The following is a 22,046-nucleotide window of genomic DNA, read 5'->3' as shown; positions in this document are numbered from 1 at the left end:
CTGAACGTCGCTCGATATATCGACGCCAAGTATGCCAATACAGGCTGTGGCAGTTAGAGGAGTGATCTCTCTTGGAGTTGAATTGGACTAAATTATGTCGGTCCCATTCTGAGACTTTGCAAAGCATAGTCTCGATTTCAGACAAAAGTTTGTTCCGGTTCTCGTCGACGCTTTCCCGGGACATGTTGACACGGCCGGTGTAGGAAACATACCCTGTGCTATCGTCTGCATAGCAATGAATATTGCTGATTTGCAGCATATCATTGATATGCAGAAGAAACAGCGTAGGGGATAGCACGCAGCCTTGCGGGACACCAGCATTTATGGGTTTTAAGTCGGAGCATGTACCGTTGATAACAACCTTGATGCTCCGATCAGCCAAAAAGCTAGTGACCCATTTGCACAACTTCTCGGGAATCCCATAGGATGGCAGTTTCGCTATAAGCGCTTTATGCCACACCCGATCGAAGCCCTTCGCTATGTCCAAACTCACCGTCAACGCCTCTCCCTTCGACTCAACCGCTTGCGCCCATTTATGGGTGAGGTATGCAAGAAGATCACCAGCTGAGCGACCCTGATGGAAACCGTACTGGCAGTCGCTGATCAGCTGGTGCCCCTCTAGGTATCCCAAGAGCTGGCGGTTGATGATCGACTCCATTACTTTGGAGAAAATGGAGGTAATGGCAATGGGGCGGTAGTTGGACGGATCTGAGCGTACACCTTTCTTAGGGATCGGGTGCACTAAAGCCGCCTTCCATAATTTCGGGACTACGCCTGATGAGTAGGAGAGCCGGAAAAGACGGGTAAGGACCGGTGCCAGTTCCGGAGCACATGTCCGCAGCACTATCGGGGGAATGCCATCGGGCCCGCTCGATTTGTGAATGTCCAAGGTGAGAAGCGCCTTAAGCACGGCACTATGCCGGATTTTTACCTCAGGCATATATGAATCGCACCGCGGAATATGCGGTGGTGGTGCACCTTGGTCATCCAGAGTCGAGTTGGAAGCGAAGAGGGAACCCAGGAGATCAGCTTTCTCTTTCGCGTCATGGGCCAGCGAGTCATCATCTCTGTGCAGTGGTGGAATGGCTGGCTGGCAGAAGTTTCCTTGGACAGCCTTGGCGAGCGACCAGAACGCACGAGTTCCCGAGGGAAGGCGTGCAAGTCTCTCGCCAATTCTGCCAATGTGCTTCGACTTCGCGTCAGCAATAACTCTTCTGAAGGACCTGGAGGCATGATTGAAGTGTTTTTTAAGTTCGCTGGAATTCACATCCTTAGATACCACCGCATTGACCCAGCCTGATATCACTCCTGCTTTCGGCGAGAGGCCATTTTGCTGGAGCGGTCAAATCATGGTTGGGACCTGCGACCGATAGGCATAGAGGAGGATGGAATGAAGAGTTCCATATCTTGCAGTACCACATCAGCAACAGCGTCAGCAGCGGCATCTGGATCTCCCAGCGAAAAACAGATCTGCCTCCACGGGTAGGATGCAAAAAAGCACCGCATCTCGTCCCACTCTGCTGACCTATAGTGCCACACGCGGCGACAGCTTAAGAAGCGGGGCCGTGTTAGGCGCGTGATCGGCACGGTGCTCTGGATCAGGCAGTGGTCCGACGATCCCAGAGGAGGATCAACGGAAACTAGGTAGCCGTCCGGATGTGAGGTCAACAGAAGGTCCAACAGTGAAGGCGTATGATCTTGCACATCTGGGATTCGCGTTGGCGCAATAATCAGTTGCGTCAGACCATATGCTAAGGCGAAGTCGTGAACAGGTCTCCCTGCATGATCGGTGGTACGTGAGCCTAGCCATTCGGCGTGGTGGGCGTTAAAATCCCCAAGAAACACGATCTCTGCAGTGGGGATCTGCTCCAACACGGAATCTGTAGCCATTTGGATGTGTTCGAGGAGCCGGTCAGTCTCTGCGTTACCGCTATGGGACCTATACAGGCATGCGTAGATTCGCGGATGGTCATCGCAGTCTACACGCAGCCAGATGATGGATGGGGGTGTAGGCCTCCGGATACCCCACTCACCGGACGAAACACAGCGGCATAGCCGCTATTTCACGCCGGTTTCGAGTGGGGGAGTGGTATTTCTCCGGGCGTGCCGGCCCAATTCGGTTGTGTCCGTAAGGACCCAACATAGCACTACCACTCCTCCTCGTAATTAGTTAATGATCAACACATATCGTAATAAGATAATGATCACAAAATATCGTAATAAGATAATGATCACAACTTATCGTAATTAGTTAATGATCACAACATATCGTAATTAGTCAAGTAATGATCACAACATATCGTAATTAGTCAGGTAATGATCACAACATATCGTAATTAGTCAGGTAATGATCACAACATATCGTAATTAGTTAATGATCACAACATATCGTAATTAGTCAAGTAATGATCACAACATATCGTAATTAGTCAGGTAATGATCACAACATATCGTAATTAGTCAGGTAATGATCACAACATATCGTAATTAGTCAGGTAATGATCACAACATATCGTAATTAGTCAGGTAATGATCACAACATATCGTAATTAGTCAGGTAATGATCACAACATATCGTAATTAGTCAGGTAATGATCACAACATATCGTAATTAGTCAGGTAATGATCACAACATAATATCGTAATTAGTTAATGATCACAACTTATCGTAATTCGTTAATGATCACAACATATCGTAATAAGTCAGGTAATGATCACAACATATCGTAATTACTTATTGATCAACACATATCGTAATAAGATAAAGATCACAAATTATCGTAATTAGGTAATGATCACAACTTATCGTAAAAAGTTAATGATCACAACATATCGTAATTAGTTAATGATCACAACACATCGTAATTAGTTAGGTTAATGATCACAACATATCGTAATTAGTTAATGATCACAACACATCGTAATTAGTTAGGTAATGATCACAACATATGGTAATTATTTAGGTTATGATCACCACATATAGTAATAAGTTCATGAATTCAACATATCGTAATTAGTTAATTATCACAACATATCGTAATTAGTTAATGATCACAACATATCGTAATTAGTTAATGATCACAACATAACGTAATTAGATAATGATCACAAAATATCGTAATTTTTTAGTGATTACAACTTATCGTAATAAGTTAATGATCACAAAATATCGTAATTAGTTAAAGATCACAACTTATCGTAATTAATTAATGATCACAAAATATCGTAATTAGTTAAAGATCACAACATATCGTAATTAGTCAGGTAATGATCACAACATATCGTTATTAGTTAATGATCACAACTTATCGTAATTAGTTAATGATCACAACATATCGTTATTAGTTAATGATCACAACATATCGTTATTAGTTAATGATCACAACTTATCGTAATTAGTTAATGATCACAACATATCGTAATTAGTTAATGATCACAACATATCGTAATTAGTTAATGAACACAACATACCGTAATTAGATATTGAACACAACTTATCGTAATAAGTTAATGATCACAACATATCGTAAGTAGTTAATGATCACAACATATCGTAATTAGTAAATGATCACAACTTATCGTAATGAGGTTATGATCACAATATGTCGTAATTAGTTAATGATCACAACTTGTCTTAATTAGTTAATGATCACAACATATCGTAAATAGTCAGGTAATGATCACAACATATCGTAATTAGTTAATGATCACAACTTATCGTTATTAGTAAATGATCACAACATATCACACATATATATATATATATATCATCATATTCACTTATTTTTAAAGTGAAGCGACGTGCGGATATTGATGACGAGGTAAGCAATGCACTCTCAAAGATAGTGCGTTGGTTTGAGATGAATAATCTGCACTTAAACAGTAAAAAAACAAAGTGTTTACGGTTCATTACACCAAACACAGCGGAGGTACAAACCAACGTACTTATAAATGACCAGAGATTGGAACTTGTGGACACTACGGTCTTCTTGGGTATCACCTTAGATAAAAAGCTTCAGTGGGGTCCACATATTACCCATCTAGCAGATAGACTCAGCTCTGCGGCATATGCAGTTAGAAAGATTAGAGAGTACACGAATGTTGCGACCGCTAGATTAGTGTACTTTAGTTATTTTCACAGCATCATGACGTACGGTAAATTACTATGGGGTCATGCTGCTGACATTGATATAGTGTTTGCTCTACAAAAGAGAGCTGTTCCTGCTATATATCAGCTTGATTATAGACAGTCTCTCAAAGAAAAATTTAAAGAAATAAATATTATGACTGCTCATTGTCAGTAAATTTATGAAAATTTAATATATGTTTCAAAAATCGTCACCTTTTTGCTCTTAATAGTGATTTTCATTATTATAACACTAGAAATAAGGGATTGCTTGTAACTAATTCTAGTAGGCTTCATAAGATACATAATAGCTTTAAGGGTAAATGTATACACTTCTACAATAAAGTCCCAGCCACTGTTCAGGCATTATCTATAAATAAATTTAAATGTTTTATAAAAAAATGGCTCTGTCGTAAATCCTATTACTCCACTGCTGAATATCCAAATGATCGGACAGCCTGGGACTAGATTGTGATTATTTTATAGCGATAGAAATGACTGTACAATATTGTATATTTTTATTGAAAAGAGCGCAAGAAAAGAATGCTGCGAGTGTTTCTTGCGCAGCTTCTTCTCTCTCAGAGCGCCATTAGTTTCCGAAGCGGTAGTAGTATCTAGTAGTATAAGAAATGACATCAAAAAAAATTCTAAAGGAATCAATTTTGAGAAAATAAATGCCTTTTATGCCTTTTATCGTAATTAGTTAATGATCACAACATATCGTAATAAGTTAATGATCACAACATATCCTAATTAGTAAATGATCACAATTTATCGTAATTAGTTAATGATCACAACTTATCGTAATTTCTTTATGATCACAACATATCTTAATAAGTTAATGATCACAACATATCGTAATTAGTTAATGATCACAACTTGTCGTAATTAGTTTATGATCACAACATATCGTAATTATTCACGTAATGATCACAACTTATCGTAATTAGTTAATGAACACAACATATCGTAATTAGTTAATGATCACAACATATCGTAATTAGTTAATGAACACAACATATCGTAATTAGTTTATGATCACAACATATCGTAATTAGTTAATGATCACAACATATCGTAATTAGTTAATGATCACAACATATCGTAATTAGTTAATGAACACAACATATCGTAATTAGTTTATGATCACAACATATCGTAATTAGTTAATGATCACAACATATCGTAATTAGTTAATGATCACAACATATCGTAATTAGTTAATGATCACAACTTATCGTAATTAGTACATGATCACTAAAGAATCGTTTCTTTAAAATAATTTAAATAAATAAACATTTTCACTGTTGCCGCCCAATAATTTCTTGATAAAAATATTTAGAATATTATCTAGGCACTGTTATTACTATAATGATAATCTCAGTAACAAACATAAACCTGTTATGCCAAAAACTCGGTTAAGTCGATTTAGGAAGTCTCTCGTTGGGCGATGTTTATGCTTTTACAACATGATCCCAGCAAATGAACAAACGCAATTTGTTTAGAAATACAACAGAATTGTAAACAAACGTTTATGTGGTAAAAGTTAGTAGAAGTATTCTTGATTCTAAAAAAGAAATCTTATTATTGTTTCAACATAAAAAATAAATAATTTTATACATAATATATTTCTCTCAACTCTTTGTTTTTTGATAACGGCCTTATCATATTCCATCCAAGGAGTTCTGTCTTTTGTGACTTCAGTTTGGTGCAGCTGTAATCATGACCTTATTGTAAAGTTAAAAGTCTGCGTCTCGCAACAATAGGCCAGCCAAGGAAAGATATTCACTATGACCACACTATGACTCCGAGTTAACTAAGGAAAACAGATATGCGTTTCTTGCATACAAACTTCTCTGTTTGAGGCATAATAATTAATATTCGAAGGGGTAGTAGTTATTGATGTATAATTTTAATTCATTAGTATCATCGGATTATAAATATTTATTACTTGTAGGAATAATGGATGTATTCTTGGAAGTGCCTGGGAAAATGATAATATTGTTTCAACGTAAAAATATAAACAATTTTATAGACTAAATATATCTCAACTCGATGTGCTTTTTGACAACGACCTTATAATCTCCTTCCATTGAATTGTATCTTTTGTGACTTCCATAATTATAGCAATTTTCGTTTAATTTGATATTTAATATACCTTAAGTATGTGTTTAAATTTGATTGTTATAATGTTAATATTTCACGACGACCATCTTCAATTAAAAAAATAATCTCAAAATCGTATTCTGCCACCCGACAACCTTTGAAACGATATGCTTATATTATATCGATACTAATAGAGTTCGTACTTTGTAGGTTTAAAAGAAAAATATGCTTAGGTAGTTCTTATCCGCTGTATTTGAGAAAACAAATAAAAAAAAGATTTTGCTTTATTTTTTATAATTTTAACAATCAATTGTATTAAATGATAACTTAGTATTTATTTTTAGGTGGGATAGTTTTGAGGTTCAGTCGTATTGGTCCTCAAAAATACTTTATGCCAAAGTTTTACGAAAAATTTGCTGAGCGCATTTACAACTTAGAGCTGCGAGCGGACGATATTTTCGTTGCGTCATTCCCTAAATGCGGTAAGTACCTATATTATTGCCTAGTCTTAATTGGGGACAGGTACTGACCTGTATAAATACCACTGGACATGCTGTTCCAAGCGTTAGACAGCAAATTTTTGTGCGCCACTCGCGAGCGTCCAGAGAACTAATTTTGACGAACAATATAAATGGCTGCGAAAGAAGGTACAATACTCTGAAGTATTTCTGCATTTTGAATTAATTTCGTTCGTTTTCCATGTTATTTATTCTTTAAGAATCAACTTAATAAATGATACAATTTTTTTGTAAATAGTTTCCCACTAGTTTGCTGAGGTTGTCATCACTAGTTTTAGTACTGCAGATTCTCGCTACATGGCCAACAGCGCCAAAATGGCGAATGTCAAACTGGCACAAAAGCAAGTGCTGTTGTCTATAGTGGAGGTCAGTGGTGACATGTATGCGATCAGTATTTGTGATCACTGACAACCTTCAACGCAGATGGACTCAGTTATTACTACCAGGTGTACGCCATTTAAACATTCACTTCAAGGTCATCGTGAATGTAGCTCCACTGCTCAAGCAGGCTGTACGTAAAAAAGTAATAAATGGTAAAAAAGTGGTTATACATGACACAGTAATTAGGTAATTTGGGTACCTACCTAAATTTTAAAAACTGAACTTGTAAAAAAAAACTACGTTTAAAAAAACCGACTTGAAAAACTAAAAAGTTTAAAAATTACTTACTAGGACATAGTAGAAGAGCAATAATTATTAATGTGTAAGCATTACTGTGTTGTGGTCTGAAGGGTGCCGTAGCTAGTGAAATTACTTGAGAAATCAGACTTAACATCTTGCGTCTCAAGGTGACGAGCGCAGTTGTAGTGCCGCTTAGAATTTTTGGGTTTATCAAGAATCCTAAGCGGCACTGCATTGTAATGGCCAGAGCTTATCAATTACCATCAGCTGGACGTCCTGCTAGTCTCGTCCCTTACTGTCATAAAAAAATACTTTATATAATTTCATAGTGTTAATGTAAAATAAGCATTTGACACGGACTTGATATATGTTCAGGTACTACATGGCTTCAAGAATTGGTCTGGCTCATCAATAATGACTTGAACTACGATAGAGCCCAAGTGATCTCTCTCACTAAAAGATTTCTATTTCTAGAGTAAGTACCAATTTTAGTTTATCTTCTGTAACTTTAGTCAAGTCATTTAAGAACGTAGTCTTTTTCGTTCTAATCCATACTCGAATGTCCAGTGCATTAGCTGACTATATTTTTTCATTGTTACGACAAATAATTGATTTATCTTCAACAGTGTTTTTCAATTTGTGGGTCGCGACCACTAGGGGTAACGCAAAGCCTTACTTGGGCGGTCGCCAGCAAAAGAAAAAAGTCAAGGTAGAAGGAAAGAACAATAATTCTCTTATTTATATTCATTTTTCAGACTTATACATATAATCCATTATGCAACCAACGCAGGCACTTTTTTAAATACTTTTTTTATTTTTTATTTCTCTGATCGTGTGTTATTCATTGTTCATTTTTTTCTTTATTATTGTAAACACTGCTGTTCCTTCCATTAGGTAAACTGTGGTAGACTATAATTGGCTATGTTTTTGTATTTAACTATAAGTGATTATTTTGTATAAAGCTGTTGTCAACCCTAATAAAATAAAATAAAAATAAAATAAAACACAATTTTAGCGAGAAGGATGAATGATTTGATTTTAACAATTCAAAAATAGAACCACGATTTGACTTTGAGAATTCAACAAGTCCATCCTTCTCGCTTCGACTAACTAATTAATTAAACTAATTGAAGTATATTTTTTCTCTCTTTAGTTTTAATCGAACTTTAGAGCATCCCTTGCCATTAGTTGGTAGTCTTTTTAAATCAAAAATCTAAAAAATCGCGAAAAACTGCACGTCATAGAGTATATCCCGTCTATTACACAAACACAATAATTTGTGATATAAAAATGAAAGCTTTCTATCATAGATTATGGAAAAGTACTAGTGATATATGTTTTTATAGGATATTCTCAGAATTGCGACGAATTTTCTTAACTATAGAAGGTAGAGATTTAAGATTAAAAACGTTTTGCTGCAAATTTTATAGGCTTTAATTCTTAGAAAATAAAATTTTACATTAGTAACATTTTTAACTTAAAAATGATAAAACAATGAAAATAGACATTTTTAGTTTAGTGTAAAAAAATTCAACTAAAATGTATTACATGTTATTTAATTTTTAATAACTGGTATTGCCTCCTCGAGCTCTGATTACAGCTTCGAGCCGTTTTGGCATACTGAACACTAGGTTTCGGAGCCGATGTTGGGGAATATTCTCCCATTCTTCTACCAGGGCCTGCTTTAGTGCCCTGAGGGTAGTAGGTGGTGGTCTGCGATTTCTAACAAGCCTCCCAAGCTCATCCCAGGCGTGTTCAATCGGGTTGAGATCAGGACTTCTTGATGGCCAATGCATCACGCTGATACCGACCTCCTGAATATACTCTTGTACGATATGAGCCGTGTGTGGCCATTATCATGCATCAGCATGGATCCATCACCCATATTTGCTAAATACGGCCCTGCATACTCATTGAGAATCTCTTGAGCATATCTTTGCCCAGTGAGGGTGCCATTTTCTATGGCTACTAGCTCTGTGCGACCTTCTGAAGATATGCCAGCCCATACATGTACACTGCCTCCACCGTATTGGACTCTTTCTGAGATGCAGGCTTGAAGGCATCGCTCACCAGGTCGCCTGTAAACACTTTGCCTTCCATCAGAAGTGTAAAGGGACTCATCTGCAAACAAAATTCTTGAACATTCTTCTTCATCCCACTGCATGTGTTCACGGGCGTATCGCAGTCTCGCTACTCGATGCTGTCTCTCGAATTTTGGGCCACTCGCTGGTCTTGGGGGTTTCAAATTTGCTTCAGCAAGTCTTCTTCTCACTGTACTGTCACTAATGTAGTCCCTCCGGGTCTGAAGTAGCTGTTGCTGGACTTCAACTGCATTTTGGTGGCGATTTCTTAACACAGTGGAAATAATATAACGATTTTCTCGGGCACTGGTACACCTGGGTCTGCCATTACGAGGTGTCCTCACATGGTGTCCAGTCTCTTCGTACCTCCGCTTTACCTTCTGGACCGTTCGTACCGTCACACCCACCATTCTTGCAGTGCGACGCATACTGATACCTAGTTCCAGAAAAGCCATGATCCTAGCACATTCTTCAACTGAAAGAGGCATCATAAATAAATGTTATGTGCTTTTTAGCATAAATTTTTAAAACAAGACCCATCGATCTTGAAAAAAATTTAAAACAGAAAGAAAAATGTGAATGGTAAAATTGTAATTCGGAAACGTCCACTTTGAAAAAGGAATGGTTTTGTTTTGGAAGTTTTTTTTCAGCCAATTCTTAAAGGAAGGTTACCGACTATAAAGTTTTTATGTATAAAATTAAATTCTCTTTGGAGTCCTTTTTATTTCGAAAGTATATCTTGTGAACTTAAAACGTTATCCCAATTTTAAAAGTGTGATACTTACTTTTGAAGGCCAGTGTATATACACAGAATTTCAACACAATTGTTAACAGAACCAAAACAGTTCTGGTCATTTGTTAACGCCTTGCGGAGTAAAGGTGGTGTGGAGATTAAAGTCACACGAGCCGGTAAGGAGTATCAGGGAGTCAATAGTGCAAATGCTTTTGCGGAGCATTTCAGTTCAGTATTTGTAGATCAGGAGCCGCGATTAGACTGGCAGAGTACCAATGCCAATTCGTACTCCCATGCAAGGCACGTGAATATACAATGCTTCTCGGAGTCTCACGTCCGTACTTCTATCAAAAACCTTAAGGCTGCTTCTTCGCCAGGACCTGATGGAATACCAGCATATGTAACTCGTGGTTGCGTTGATATTTTGATTAAACCAATCACTTATATTTTTCATTTGGTTTTACAGACAGGTAGGTACAGGTAACTATCCCTCAGCATGGAAGAAATCTCGAGTTACTCCTATTCTCAAAACGGGATCCAAGACTGCGGTGGAAAACTATCGGCCAACAGCAATTCTTTCAGCTTTAGCTAAATCTTTTGAGAGTGCCTTGTACGACATAATCTTACCGCAGTGTATTCCCTTCGTTACTGAGACGCAGCACGGGTTTCTCCCACGACGATCAGTAAGCTCAAACCTTCTCCACCTTGTGGATCTTGTATCATGGGAATTAGAGCAAGGCAACCAAGTGGACGTCATCTACCTGGACTTCCAGAAGGCGTTCGATCGGGTTGATAACGACGTCATGATTCACAAATTGGGGATGATGGGTTTCTCGCCAAAACTGTTAAAGCTTTTTGCAAGTTACCTATCTCAAAGAGATCAATTTGTTAAATATGGTGAGTTTGTATCTAATCCTTATAGAACGCGTTCTGGAATTAGTCAGGGTTCTAATTTGGGACCTTTGCTCTTTATCCTATTCATAAATGATCTCCCAGAAGTCATACAGGATTCTGAGGTGTTACTGTTTGCTGATGATCTAAAGTTGGTCAAGGCAGTAAAGAGCTCAGAGGACTCCTTATCTCTACAAAACGACTTAGATCGGGTTTACAAGTGGAGTGTTGATAATAAGCTGTTTTTTAACCTGTCGAAATGTGAATTCATGTCATTCTCACGCTCCTCCGCCGTGCAAGAGTTCAATTATTTAATTGGTGATGTGCCGGTGATGCGAGTACAGGAAGTACGAGATCTTGGGGTTGTAATCGATCCTAAACTCACGTTTCACTCACATGTGGAGACTATTGTTGAGGCTGCTTACCGACGGCTTGGATTTGTTCTACGTAATGCATCTCATTTAACGAACCATGCACTTCGTATCCTTTATACGGCGCTAGTCCGTAGTATTCTCGAGTGCAACTCAGTTGTTTGGAACCCACATGAGAGCAAATATACTTTTATGATCGAACAAATCCAAAAACAATTCCTTAGACATTTGTATAAGAGGCAATATGGATACTATCCATTTATGTACCCAACACTCTTTTTACAAGGACATCTGAGCTTTGATTCACTGCAGTTACGTAGGTACGTAGCTCTTACTAAGTTTGTTCTCAAAATAATTCGGGGCAGAGTGGACTGCGTATACTTATTACAACGTTTGTTGCGTTTCTTTGTACCGACCTCGTACATACGCGCGCGGCGACACGCACTATTAGCGCAGCCACCTGCACGCACTCAAGCGCACACGCCTGTTATACGAGCCATCTGTCTTCTAAACTCTGTACTTGAGGTAGCACCACAGTGTGATCTATTTGCAAGCTCGATGGAATGTTTGGTCAAAGAATGTAAGAAAAGATTTGAGAGTTTGATGCCTGTAAGCTCTATAAAATAAGATAACTAGTTTATAATTTTCATTGTTTGTTTTTTCTTTAGATAATATCTTTGTAACGCTTTAGATTTAATCTGTAATGTTACATTGTATCTTTGATAAATAAATAAATAAATTAATTAATTAAATTATAAATTATTTATCTGACTGACAAGGGGGTCGCCAGAATTTTTGAAACTGTGATGGGGCGCGAAGTAAATAAGATTGTAAAACACTGATATAAACAGCATTTTGCCTGCTTAACTTTTTCTCATCTCTTCTATGATTCTAATGTAACTTTCTTCCGAATTTCACATTATACTTTCCTATCAAATGGCTGTGTCCTTAGTGATAATTGATCTTATTTTTACAGCATTGTCAAATTGACAAAGATAAATTAATGATAATAATAATAATATATACATTATACTCGTACACTATACATTACAATGCGTCATAAAATATACCTTACTGTACATGTGTAATCTCTTTTTAATCATCATCCTTGTCATCACAAGGAGTGTTAAAAAATAGTATTTCTGTCGTGGACCACTACATCGCCACAGCGGCAATTACGGTCATATATACTCACCGCTGTACGTACTGAAATTTTGTATTAGCATGTTATGGTAAGCTTTGCTATCAAGATGCCGGATATGAACAAATCGTTCTTATCTGATCAATCAAAGCAATGATACTAAGTTATGTAATTAAATTCTTCGAAAATCCTTAGTAGGTAACGTAAAGTAAGTACCTACTGCGTAAAGTGTTGTTCGAGACATGTCACTAGAGGAATTATCGCTTGTGTGAAGGATTCCCGTTAATGATACAAGCAGAGGCAGAGGGAAAATTGGTACGAGGCTGTAACTGACCATCATTATTATCGCACCCCACGAGTGCGTGAAGATGGAGTTTCTTCTAGAATTAGTAGCTACAAGTAAACGATAAGGACTACTTATACCATACGAACTAATACATATTAGTATAAATGCCTGAAAGAACACGAAAACAGACCATAAGAAACTGACCACATACAAAACTAGTCTACAAACATAAAAACAAAGTCAGAAAAATTGTTTTCCAGCCTTTTAGTAAAGTGTACATGCTTTTTTTGAAGGTAACCTATGTCGTATTTTCCTGGAAACATATAGTTATAGTTAATATCGCGCATCTCTACGCAACGCTAAGGAATTTTAACCTTTTCCAGATCGACTTAATCACCTCAGATTAGCGGACGATATTCTTTCTTTTAAACTACGTACAGTAAAGGGTTAGAAAAATGATTAATGCTTACTTGAAACATAGAAAAGAAAATAGTAGGTCTCAAAATGAATGAAAATAAAATAAAATTGTTGACAATTAGCAGCTACATATACACCATAAATCTGAACGGAAAGCCACTTGAATATATTATGAATAGAGGTCGAGCGACGTTTTAATAAAGGCTGTCAAAAGTTCTGGTCACTAAAAGAAATCATTAAATAGATAACTTTTGGTCGATTTTCTTAGAACCTGTTATCTATCTACTCTCACATATGGATGCCAAATGTGGACGCGTAAGACACAAATAAGAACCAGAATAGTAGTATGCTAGAACAGAAATGTCAATGAGCGTTCTTAAAACAAAGAGAATACAAAAAAAGTGAAGAGATCAGACGGAATATGAAGGTTAAAGATATGATTAAAAAAGGCGAAGATGAAGGAACATAGGAAGATGCACAGATTAGAGATGATTATGAGGAAGCTCATGGTCGCTCAGAGGGCAATGCTTGGAGTTTCCCTGTGAGATCGAATCACAAATGAGGAGATCCGTAGTAGACCCAGAGTCACCGACATCAACCAGATGGTTGCGAAACTGAAGTTCCAGTTGCCCACTGGGCACATAGCTCGACGGACAGATGGCCGTTGGGGCAGTAAAGTCCTCAAATGACGACCTCGTAGCGGAAGACTTAGTGTTAGTAGGCCCCTAACTAGATGGACAGACGATCTGGTCAAGATCGCCGGAATAGGTTGGATGACTGCAGCGCAGGACCGAGGCCTTTCTCCAGCAGTCGACAGACGTCGGAAGACTCCAGCTGAAATGATTATGAAATAATATTGAGAGTTTCCGATATTCTTTGAATTAAAGAAAACCAAAAAAACGCTTTCTCATTATTGGTGGCAGATATGGGAGCAAATATATTATATATTGACACATTATTGTAAAAACAGTGGACGGTACATATATTATGATATTTTAATATTTTTTTAGAATAGAAAGTATAGCAGAAGTGATAGAAGGAGAGTCAAATGATTTGGCAAAAAAATATAGAGAGGCAGTTCTGTTGTTTAATGATATTGTGACAATGCCAACTACATCGCCCCGCTTTATCAAGACTCATTTGCCTCTGTCACTACTACCTCCGACTTTACTCGACAACAATAAGGTAAATGATTAAAAATATCCTTTTTTAATATTGATATAGGTTAAATAAAACTCTCACTTCTCTGGTTACTCTTAAAATATATTACTTAGCTTTAAGGTAAAAGCAAGATTTCTGTGTAGTTAAACTAAACCGCTTCTGTTAAACATTGAAGCGCCTTTAAAAAGGATAGTTGATGCATGCATATTGTAGATTGATCAAATTACACAAAGAAAACAAAATTTTTTGAACGATGCGGGACTCTAACCCGCAACGTCTTGGGTTCTGTGCGAGCGCTCTTTCCAACTTAGCAGTTCAGTCACTTCATATCACTTTAAAAACATAACAAATTGCTTAGATTTGCAAGATATCTGAAGTCAATTTCCTAATATACAAATATTGGGGTTGAGCAGGCTATCAACTGTACATCCTGTAAATGAAATCACAACCTGAGAGTTGAACAAAGCATACAAGATTTTATAAGCGATACGTCACTCCAACGGTTGGCTCAGTTGGAAAGAGCGCTCGCACGGAACGCGTGAGGTTGCGGGTCCGAGTCCCGCATCGTTCATAAAATTTAGTTTTCAGTTTTATTTGTGTCATTTATCCCAGAGAGTGAGGATCCTACTGAAAAACATAATAAATTGTTTTGATCACATTATAAAAAATTAGATCGTATGATTGATAGATGATCTGTATTGCATTGTATTTGGGGGCAAGATAATTTGTGTAAAAAGTGTGTTAATATTATTATTATCTGTAGACTGTAATTTTTTTTCGATCGTTAACCATGGATGAAAAATCCATGGTTAACGATCGATTAATAGATCGAGCAACGAAATCTTCAGTAATATATTCCGTACTGAAATTTTTAAAGCACGCAATTCAATTTTATCCATTTTCGTCATCACGCTCCCACCAACTGAAAACAAAAGACTATAAATATTTAAAATAACAAAAGATATCGTAATAATTTCTTTGTTGACAGAATATACTCTTTGGTTCCAAATAGTAAATTACTGCCGCGGACTGACACTGAACACACAGTTAATGCTGATCTTTTTGTTACTAGTATCACTGATAAATTTGTTTCAAATAAATATTGTAGTACCTACCTATCCATAATATTACCAGTATCTTGTACCAAACTGTATGGCGTAAAAGATAAATGACAATAATAAATCACTCTTTCTATATGCCATATATTTTGAAATAGAAATATAAAACACTTTATTAGCAATAAAAAACATACACCTTAAATTTAGAGTATTAATTACAATCTTAAAATACTAAAATAAATTAAATAGGTAACAAAAATCATTAAAATATAAAATAATATAAAATAAAAAGTTAAAAAGATTTGTGCGGCGCGTGATTCCATGCTAAAAACAGCTGACTCAATATATTGTTGGTCAGTGCAGAAGACACCAACACAACACTGGTTTTCAGCAGCCCCTCGTGACATTTGGAGTTGACAGTTGCTGTAGTCTTCCCGTCGTATTTAATTTTGATTTTGACGATAATTTATAATTTTTTTTTTAACTAGGTGGTGTACATAGCCCGTGAGCCGAGGGACGTGGCAGTGTCATACTACTATCATAATAAATTAACAAGGTTTATTAACGATGATCCCGACTTTAAATCATTTTGGAACCTTTTCAAGAATTCTGAAGGTAAACCTAATACTATCTATTTTTAAGTATTATTTTCTTTATATGCGTACTATATACTACTGTACTATAACTAAATTATTTTAATATTGAACCATCCAACAACCCATCCGGAGGACGAAGCCAAATTGGCTTCGCAGAAGATAGGCGTCATAAATCGAGCACGGCAATACTTCAAGCCGGCCCATTTTCCAGCGCTCCAGTGCCGTGAAGCAGTAATGTTTACACATTACTGCTTCACGGCAGAAATAGGCGCCCTGCGTTTTGGCATTACGACCATGGGACCTGTAGACGTATGCGTAGATGCAGCCGCCCGAAAGATTAAAGCGAGAATGTCTTAGTAACTATTATGATACATACTCAACTAAGCGTTACCTACTTAATCTGTGTGTAAATCTTACAAAAGATCATTTTTCCTAATGTTACAGTGATCTGGGCACCATTTTTCCAACACGTTCAAGAGGCATGGGAGAAGCAAAATCATCCCAATTTTTTGTTTTTATTCTATGAAGATCTTCTTAAGGTAATTTATTACCTTTAACTTGTGGTGTAATTTTCTAAATACTAAGGAGTTAATACCGAGCGTGGATAACTGTTTACGACCTGTGAACAAAAATCAGTTACAGTAATATTAGATTCTCTTTCTTTTATATCTTGCTGTATGTCCGTTAGATTCTCTTCGATTGATCTTCTTTTTCTTTTTTATATTTATTTAGAGGAAACAAACAGTATTACAATAATAAATATATAGAAACAAAACTTAAAACTAACACTTTCATCAGTGAAGTATCAAAAAAATTAACTGTTTGTTACAATGTACCTAGTGATAAAAACCACAGATAAACACAATAATGACTAAACTCAATAAGTTACAACACGACTACAAACACTTATAACACAATACTACAAACACTTATAACACACTACTACAAACACTTATAACACAATACTACAAACACTTATAACACAATACTACAAACACTTATAACACAATAATACAAACACTTATAACACAATACTACAAACACTTATAACACAATACTACAAACACTTATAACACAATACTACAAACACTTATAACACAATACTACAAACACTTATAACACAATACTACAAACACTTATAACACAATACTACAAACACTTATAACACAATACTACAAACACTTATAACACAATACTACAAACACTTATAACACAATACTACAAACACTTATAACACAATACTACAAACACTTATAACACAATTCTACAAACACTTATAACACAATACTACAAACACTTATAACACAATACTACAAACACTTATAACACAATACTACAAACACTTATAACACACTACTACAAACACTTATAACACAATACTACAAACACTTATAACACAATACTACAAACACTTATAACACAATAATACAAACACTTATAACACAATACTACAAACACTTATAACACAATACTACAAACACTTATAACACAATACTACAAACACTTATAACACAATACTACAAACACTTATAACACAATACTACAAACACTTATAACACAATACTACAAACACTTATAACACAATACTACAAACACTTATAACACAATACTACAAACACTTATAACACAATACTACAAACACTTATAACACACTACTACAAACACTTATAACACAATACTACAAACACTTATAACACAATACTACAAACACTTATAACACAATACTACAAACACTTATAACACAATACTACAAACACTTATAACACAATACTACAAACACTTATAACACAATACTACAAACACTTATAACACAATTCTACAAACACTTATAACACAATACTACAAACACTTATAACACAATACTACAAACACTTATAACACAATACTACAAACACTTATAACACACTACTACAAACACTTATAACACAATACTACAAACACTTATAACACAATACTACAAACACTTATAACACAATAATACAAACACTTATAACACAATACTACAAACACTTATAACACAATACTACAAACACTTATAACACAATACTACAAACACTTATAACACAATACTACAAACACTTATAACACAATACTACAAACACTTATAACACAATACTACAAACACTTATAACACAATACTACAAACACTTATAACACAATACTACAAACACTTATAACACAATACTACAAACACTTATAACACAATACTACAAACACTTATAACACAATACTACAAACACTTATAACACAATACTACAAACACTTATAACACAATACTACAAACACTTATAACACACTACTACAAACACTTATAACACAATACTACAAACACTTATAACACAATACTACAAACACTTATAACACAATACTACAAACACTTATAACACAATAATACAAACACTTATAACACAATACTACAAACACTTATAACACACTACTACAAACACTTATAACACAATACTACAAACACTTATAACACAATACTACAAACACTTATAACACAATACTACAAACACTTATAACACAATACTACAAACACTTATAACACAATACTACAAACACTTATAACACAATACTACAAACACTTATAACACAATACTACAAACACTTATAACACAATACTACAAACACTTATAACATAATACTACAAACACTTATAACACAATACTACAATGAATTGAATCGTGAGAGATAGAAAAAAATTAGAATGGGCAGAAAACAGTTAATATTTTTCATTTCTCATACTCGGAAAGTAATGTTGTTTTTATTTGATTATTGGGTGGAAAATACTGTTTCCCTCCATAGAGAAGGAAAAACTCATACAAATTACTTCCCACCTAACGGAATGAACTTTAAAAATAGAAATGCGAAGAGTTTTATGTAAAAAAGAACTAATTAGAAAAAATGCTGCGGCCATGTGACTTTCTAAACAACCAGTCTGAACTTAGCGCAAACTTCTTTGAGCGGAATAAGCCGCAACAATTACGCGGTAAGTACCATATTTGAAATTTAAAAAGCTTGTATAAATAAATTGGCGGGATACTAATCTGTGCTTAGATAAACAACTAGTTTTATTTTCCTCATATTCAAAATGAAAAGTAGAGTGTTTAACTCGATTAAAAGTATCAATTCCTACTCGGACTATAGCCGACCTCGGTGCGCTTTGGCGTCTAAATAGGTCGGGAATTGATTCTTTCGACCCTCGGTTAACAATCTACTATTTCACTATCACCAAGCAGCGATCTGAACCCACCTGTATTTACCTTTTCATGAAATATAATATCAATGACTCAAATGTAAACTATATTGTAACAGCTTCATGCCCGAATTATAAACCTGTTCATTCCGTGTACGGTTCTCGCATAGGCAACATCTAATACATCTTTACACCGTGATGTAGGCCTTCTGCAGCGTAATCCTATTTTACTTAATGTTTAAGGACAGCTTTTATCATCATCATCATCAGCCGAAAGACGTCCACTGCTGGACAAAGGCTTCCCCCAAAGCTTTCTACGACGATCGGTCCTGCGCTGCCCTCTTCCAACGTATTCCAGAATCAGCATCAATATTCTGTAATAATTTATGACCAAATATTGTCTCTATGAGTGTGACGGTCTTTCAAATTATTTAAATCATAACGGTAAAAATTCAACGTAGAATCCTAATTTTGTTGAAATTCTAAATGTGTAATTTATTTATTTTGAATACTTTCCCCGCCAACGTGACGCATACTCCAGGTGTGACCTGACAAAAGCGTTGTTAAGTTAAACATTAAGTATTTCTTAAACTCAATTCCCTGTCTTAAAATGATACCAAGCATTTTATGATTTATTAATGATATGATCATAGTGCCCTCTAATTATGAGTTCACCATCCAGGATTACCCGCAAATCTCAAACTCCTTAACGCTTTCTTGTGTTATTTCATATATCTGATAATTATACAGAATTGGATTAAATTTTCTAAAATAATAGCTTAATCTTGCAGTCTATCTCCAATCTCGGTATTTGCGGTAGTGAAAATTGTCGATCCCACGGGATCTCGTAGTTCGCAGGATCCCGCACTTAGTAGCCAATATAATCTAATGTAAGGCATTTTTAGGTGAGAGATGTGGTCTCTGGCTACCCCTGTAATGATTTATTGTTATATATTATTGTAATGACTTATTCTACGACCTTGCTTTCTTGTAACAATTTCCATATCTTATTGACCTGAAAATAAAGCCTAGGTCAGATATAACACCGTCGTATAAACTATGTGTTACTATCTCAATTAAAATTACAAATTATTATTTACGATGCAGGACCTTCGAGGCAATGTGCAGCGTGTTGCAGAGTTCTTCGGTAAATCACTGACAAACGAACAGTTAATTGGGCTGTGCGAACATCTGACATTTGACAATTTCAAGAAAAACAAGGCAGTCAATTACGAACACATGATTAAAAAGGGTATATTTACAAAAGATGGCGCTTTTATCAGACAAGGTAAAGCTGGTACTGAACTACTTTTATAAATAATAGTTGTTGTATATGTTACCGACCAAAGTCGGAGTTTTAGAACGAACTAGTATATCCTAGGCGTAATCAGTTCATACCTTAGGCGATAGGATAAACCGGAATAGAATAGTTTAAACTAGTTTTACAAACCCGTTTAGCCTAGGCTGAAAAAGTTGAGCCTAACATAAATAAACTGGTTTAGCCTAGTCTACACTGGTTCTGTCGCGTTTAAAATCAGATTTTTGACGAGGCAGAACTAGCACAGTAGACATATGTACCAGTACGGAAACTCCCTACAAACATTCGAAATGGCACACTCACACAAACATGCGCATCGACGAGGCCCCTAAGCAGTTTTCGCGGTCAATACGAGTCGAGTGTCACGTTGTTATTTGTTTCCGCGATATTTTTAAAAATACCAGCGTATTATACGGCTATTTGAACTCGGCTTCATCAAAACTCCAGTTTTCGTTATTTAAAGTATACAGTAGTATAGTATATAAGAATGATTTATTATTATATTATTATTATAATTAGTACATATTCGAATTATAAGTCCGTGAGATCGATTATAATAAATTCGTGAACTAACTAAGATGGCGGCTGCAATATTTATTATCATTTTTTTTAAGAGTGTGGTTTAATGGTTTTCTAGGATGTTTTTTTACTTTTATTTATTTTGGACAAAATTACCTGCATGTGTATTGCATGGTTTTTGTGAGTGTTGAAACTAATACCAGCTAGTGCTACCAAAGTTGGAGCTACATGAAATTATCAATTTTTTTACCATGGGTGTTGTTTTCATGGTTCTCGAGGGTGTTGAAGCCGATAATGGTGGACTTAAAAGAAACAAAGACTGAAATAAAATTGATAATTCACCGACACTTCCAAAAATCTCAAATATGATACCCATATTGATTTTTTATTGAAAATGTCACATCCGCCATCTTGGATCTTGAAATGGGTGTCATATTTGCTATTCCATTCCCGAAAATCTCGACACTCCTGAAAATCTCGAAAATGATACCCAATTTGATTTTATTGAAAAGTTACATCCGCTATCTCACAACAATAATTGCCCCGTCTAGACATGTTCGTGGGATGACTGCAGGGAGGAGTTCCTTAAGACGGTGGTAGAAGTGAAACTTCAACGGACAAAGCTTAAAAACACATATATCAAGGATTCCCGACAATATTTCAAAAAAAAATTAAACGAAAATTAAAAAAAACACTCCAAAAAAATTATTTCCAAGAAAAACATTAAATAAAATGTTGTGTAAAAACATTACATAACAGTCATCACGTATCATACATATACTATACATAAAATTCTTACGCATTTTACTTTTTTACACTCTGCAACGCCCTATAAGTGAAAACTCTATTTTTAAAGTCGGTTAGAAAAATAACCTGACAACCCTATTACTTCAATGGAGTGTACGCA

The 22,046-nt window shown here is 35.7% G+C and overlaps 1 protein-coding gene across 5 annotated transcripts in view; it reads left to right on the top strand.

The window, feature by feature from the left end:
- LOC126974882 (sulfotransferase 1E1-like) overlaps positions 1 to 22,046 on the top strand; it is a 63,432-nt gene that overhangs the window by 19,587 nt on the left and 21,799 nt on the right. For 2 of the 5 annotated variants that reach the window (XM_050822583.1, XM_050822581.1), the window contains exons 3-8: positions 6,577 to 6,714; positions 7,747 to 7,846; positions 14,302 to 14,476; positions 15,999 to 16,125; positions 16,551 to 16,645; positions 20,410 to 20,590. In XM_050822583.1, coding sequence (XP_050678540.1) covers positions 6,577 to 6,714; positions 7,747 to 7,846; positions 14,302 to 14,476; positions 15,999 to 16,125; positions 16,551 to 16,645; positions 20,410 to 20,590 — 816 coding nt within the window. The remainder of the gene's footprint in view (positions 1 to 6,576; positions 6,715 to 7,746; positions 7,847 to 14,301; positions 14,477 to 15,998; positions 16,126 to 16,550; positions 16,646 to 20,409; positions 20,591 to 22,046) is intronic. The other 3 variants (XM_050822584.1, XM_050822585.1, XM_050822582.1) reach the window with 3 other exon arrangements.

Source organism: Leptidea sinapis, chromosome 34 (genome assembly GCF_905404315.1).
Source record: "Leptidea sinapis chromosome 34, ilLepSina1.1, whole genome shotgun sequence".
Lineage (NCBI taxonomy): Eukaryota > Metazoa > Arthropoda > Insecta > Lepidoptera > Pieridae > Leptidea > Leptidea sinapis.
Note: the sequence above shows the minus strand (reverse complement) of the source record. Positions and strands in the feature narration are given on the sequence as shown.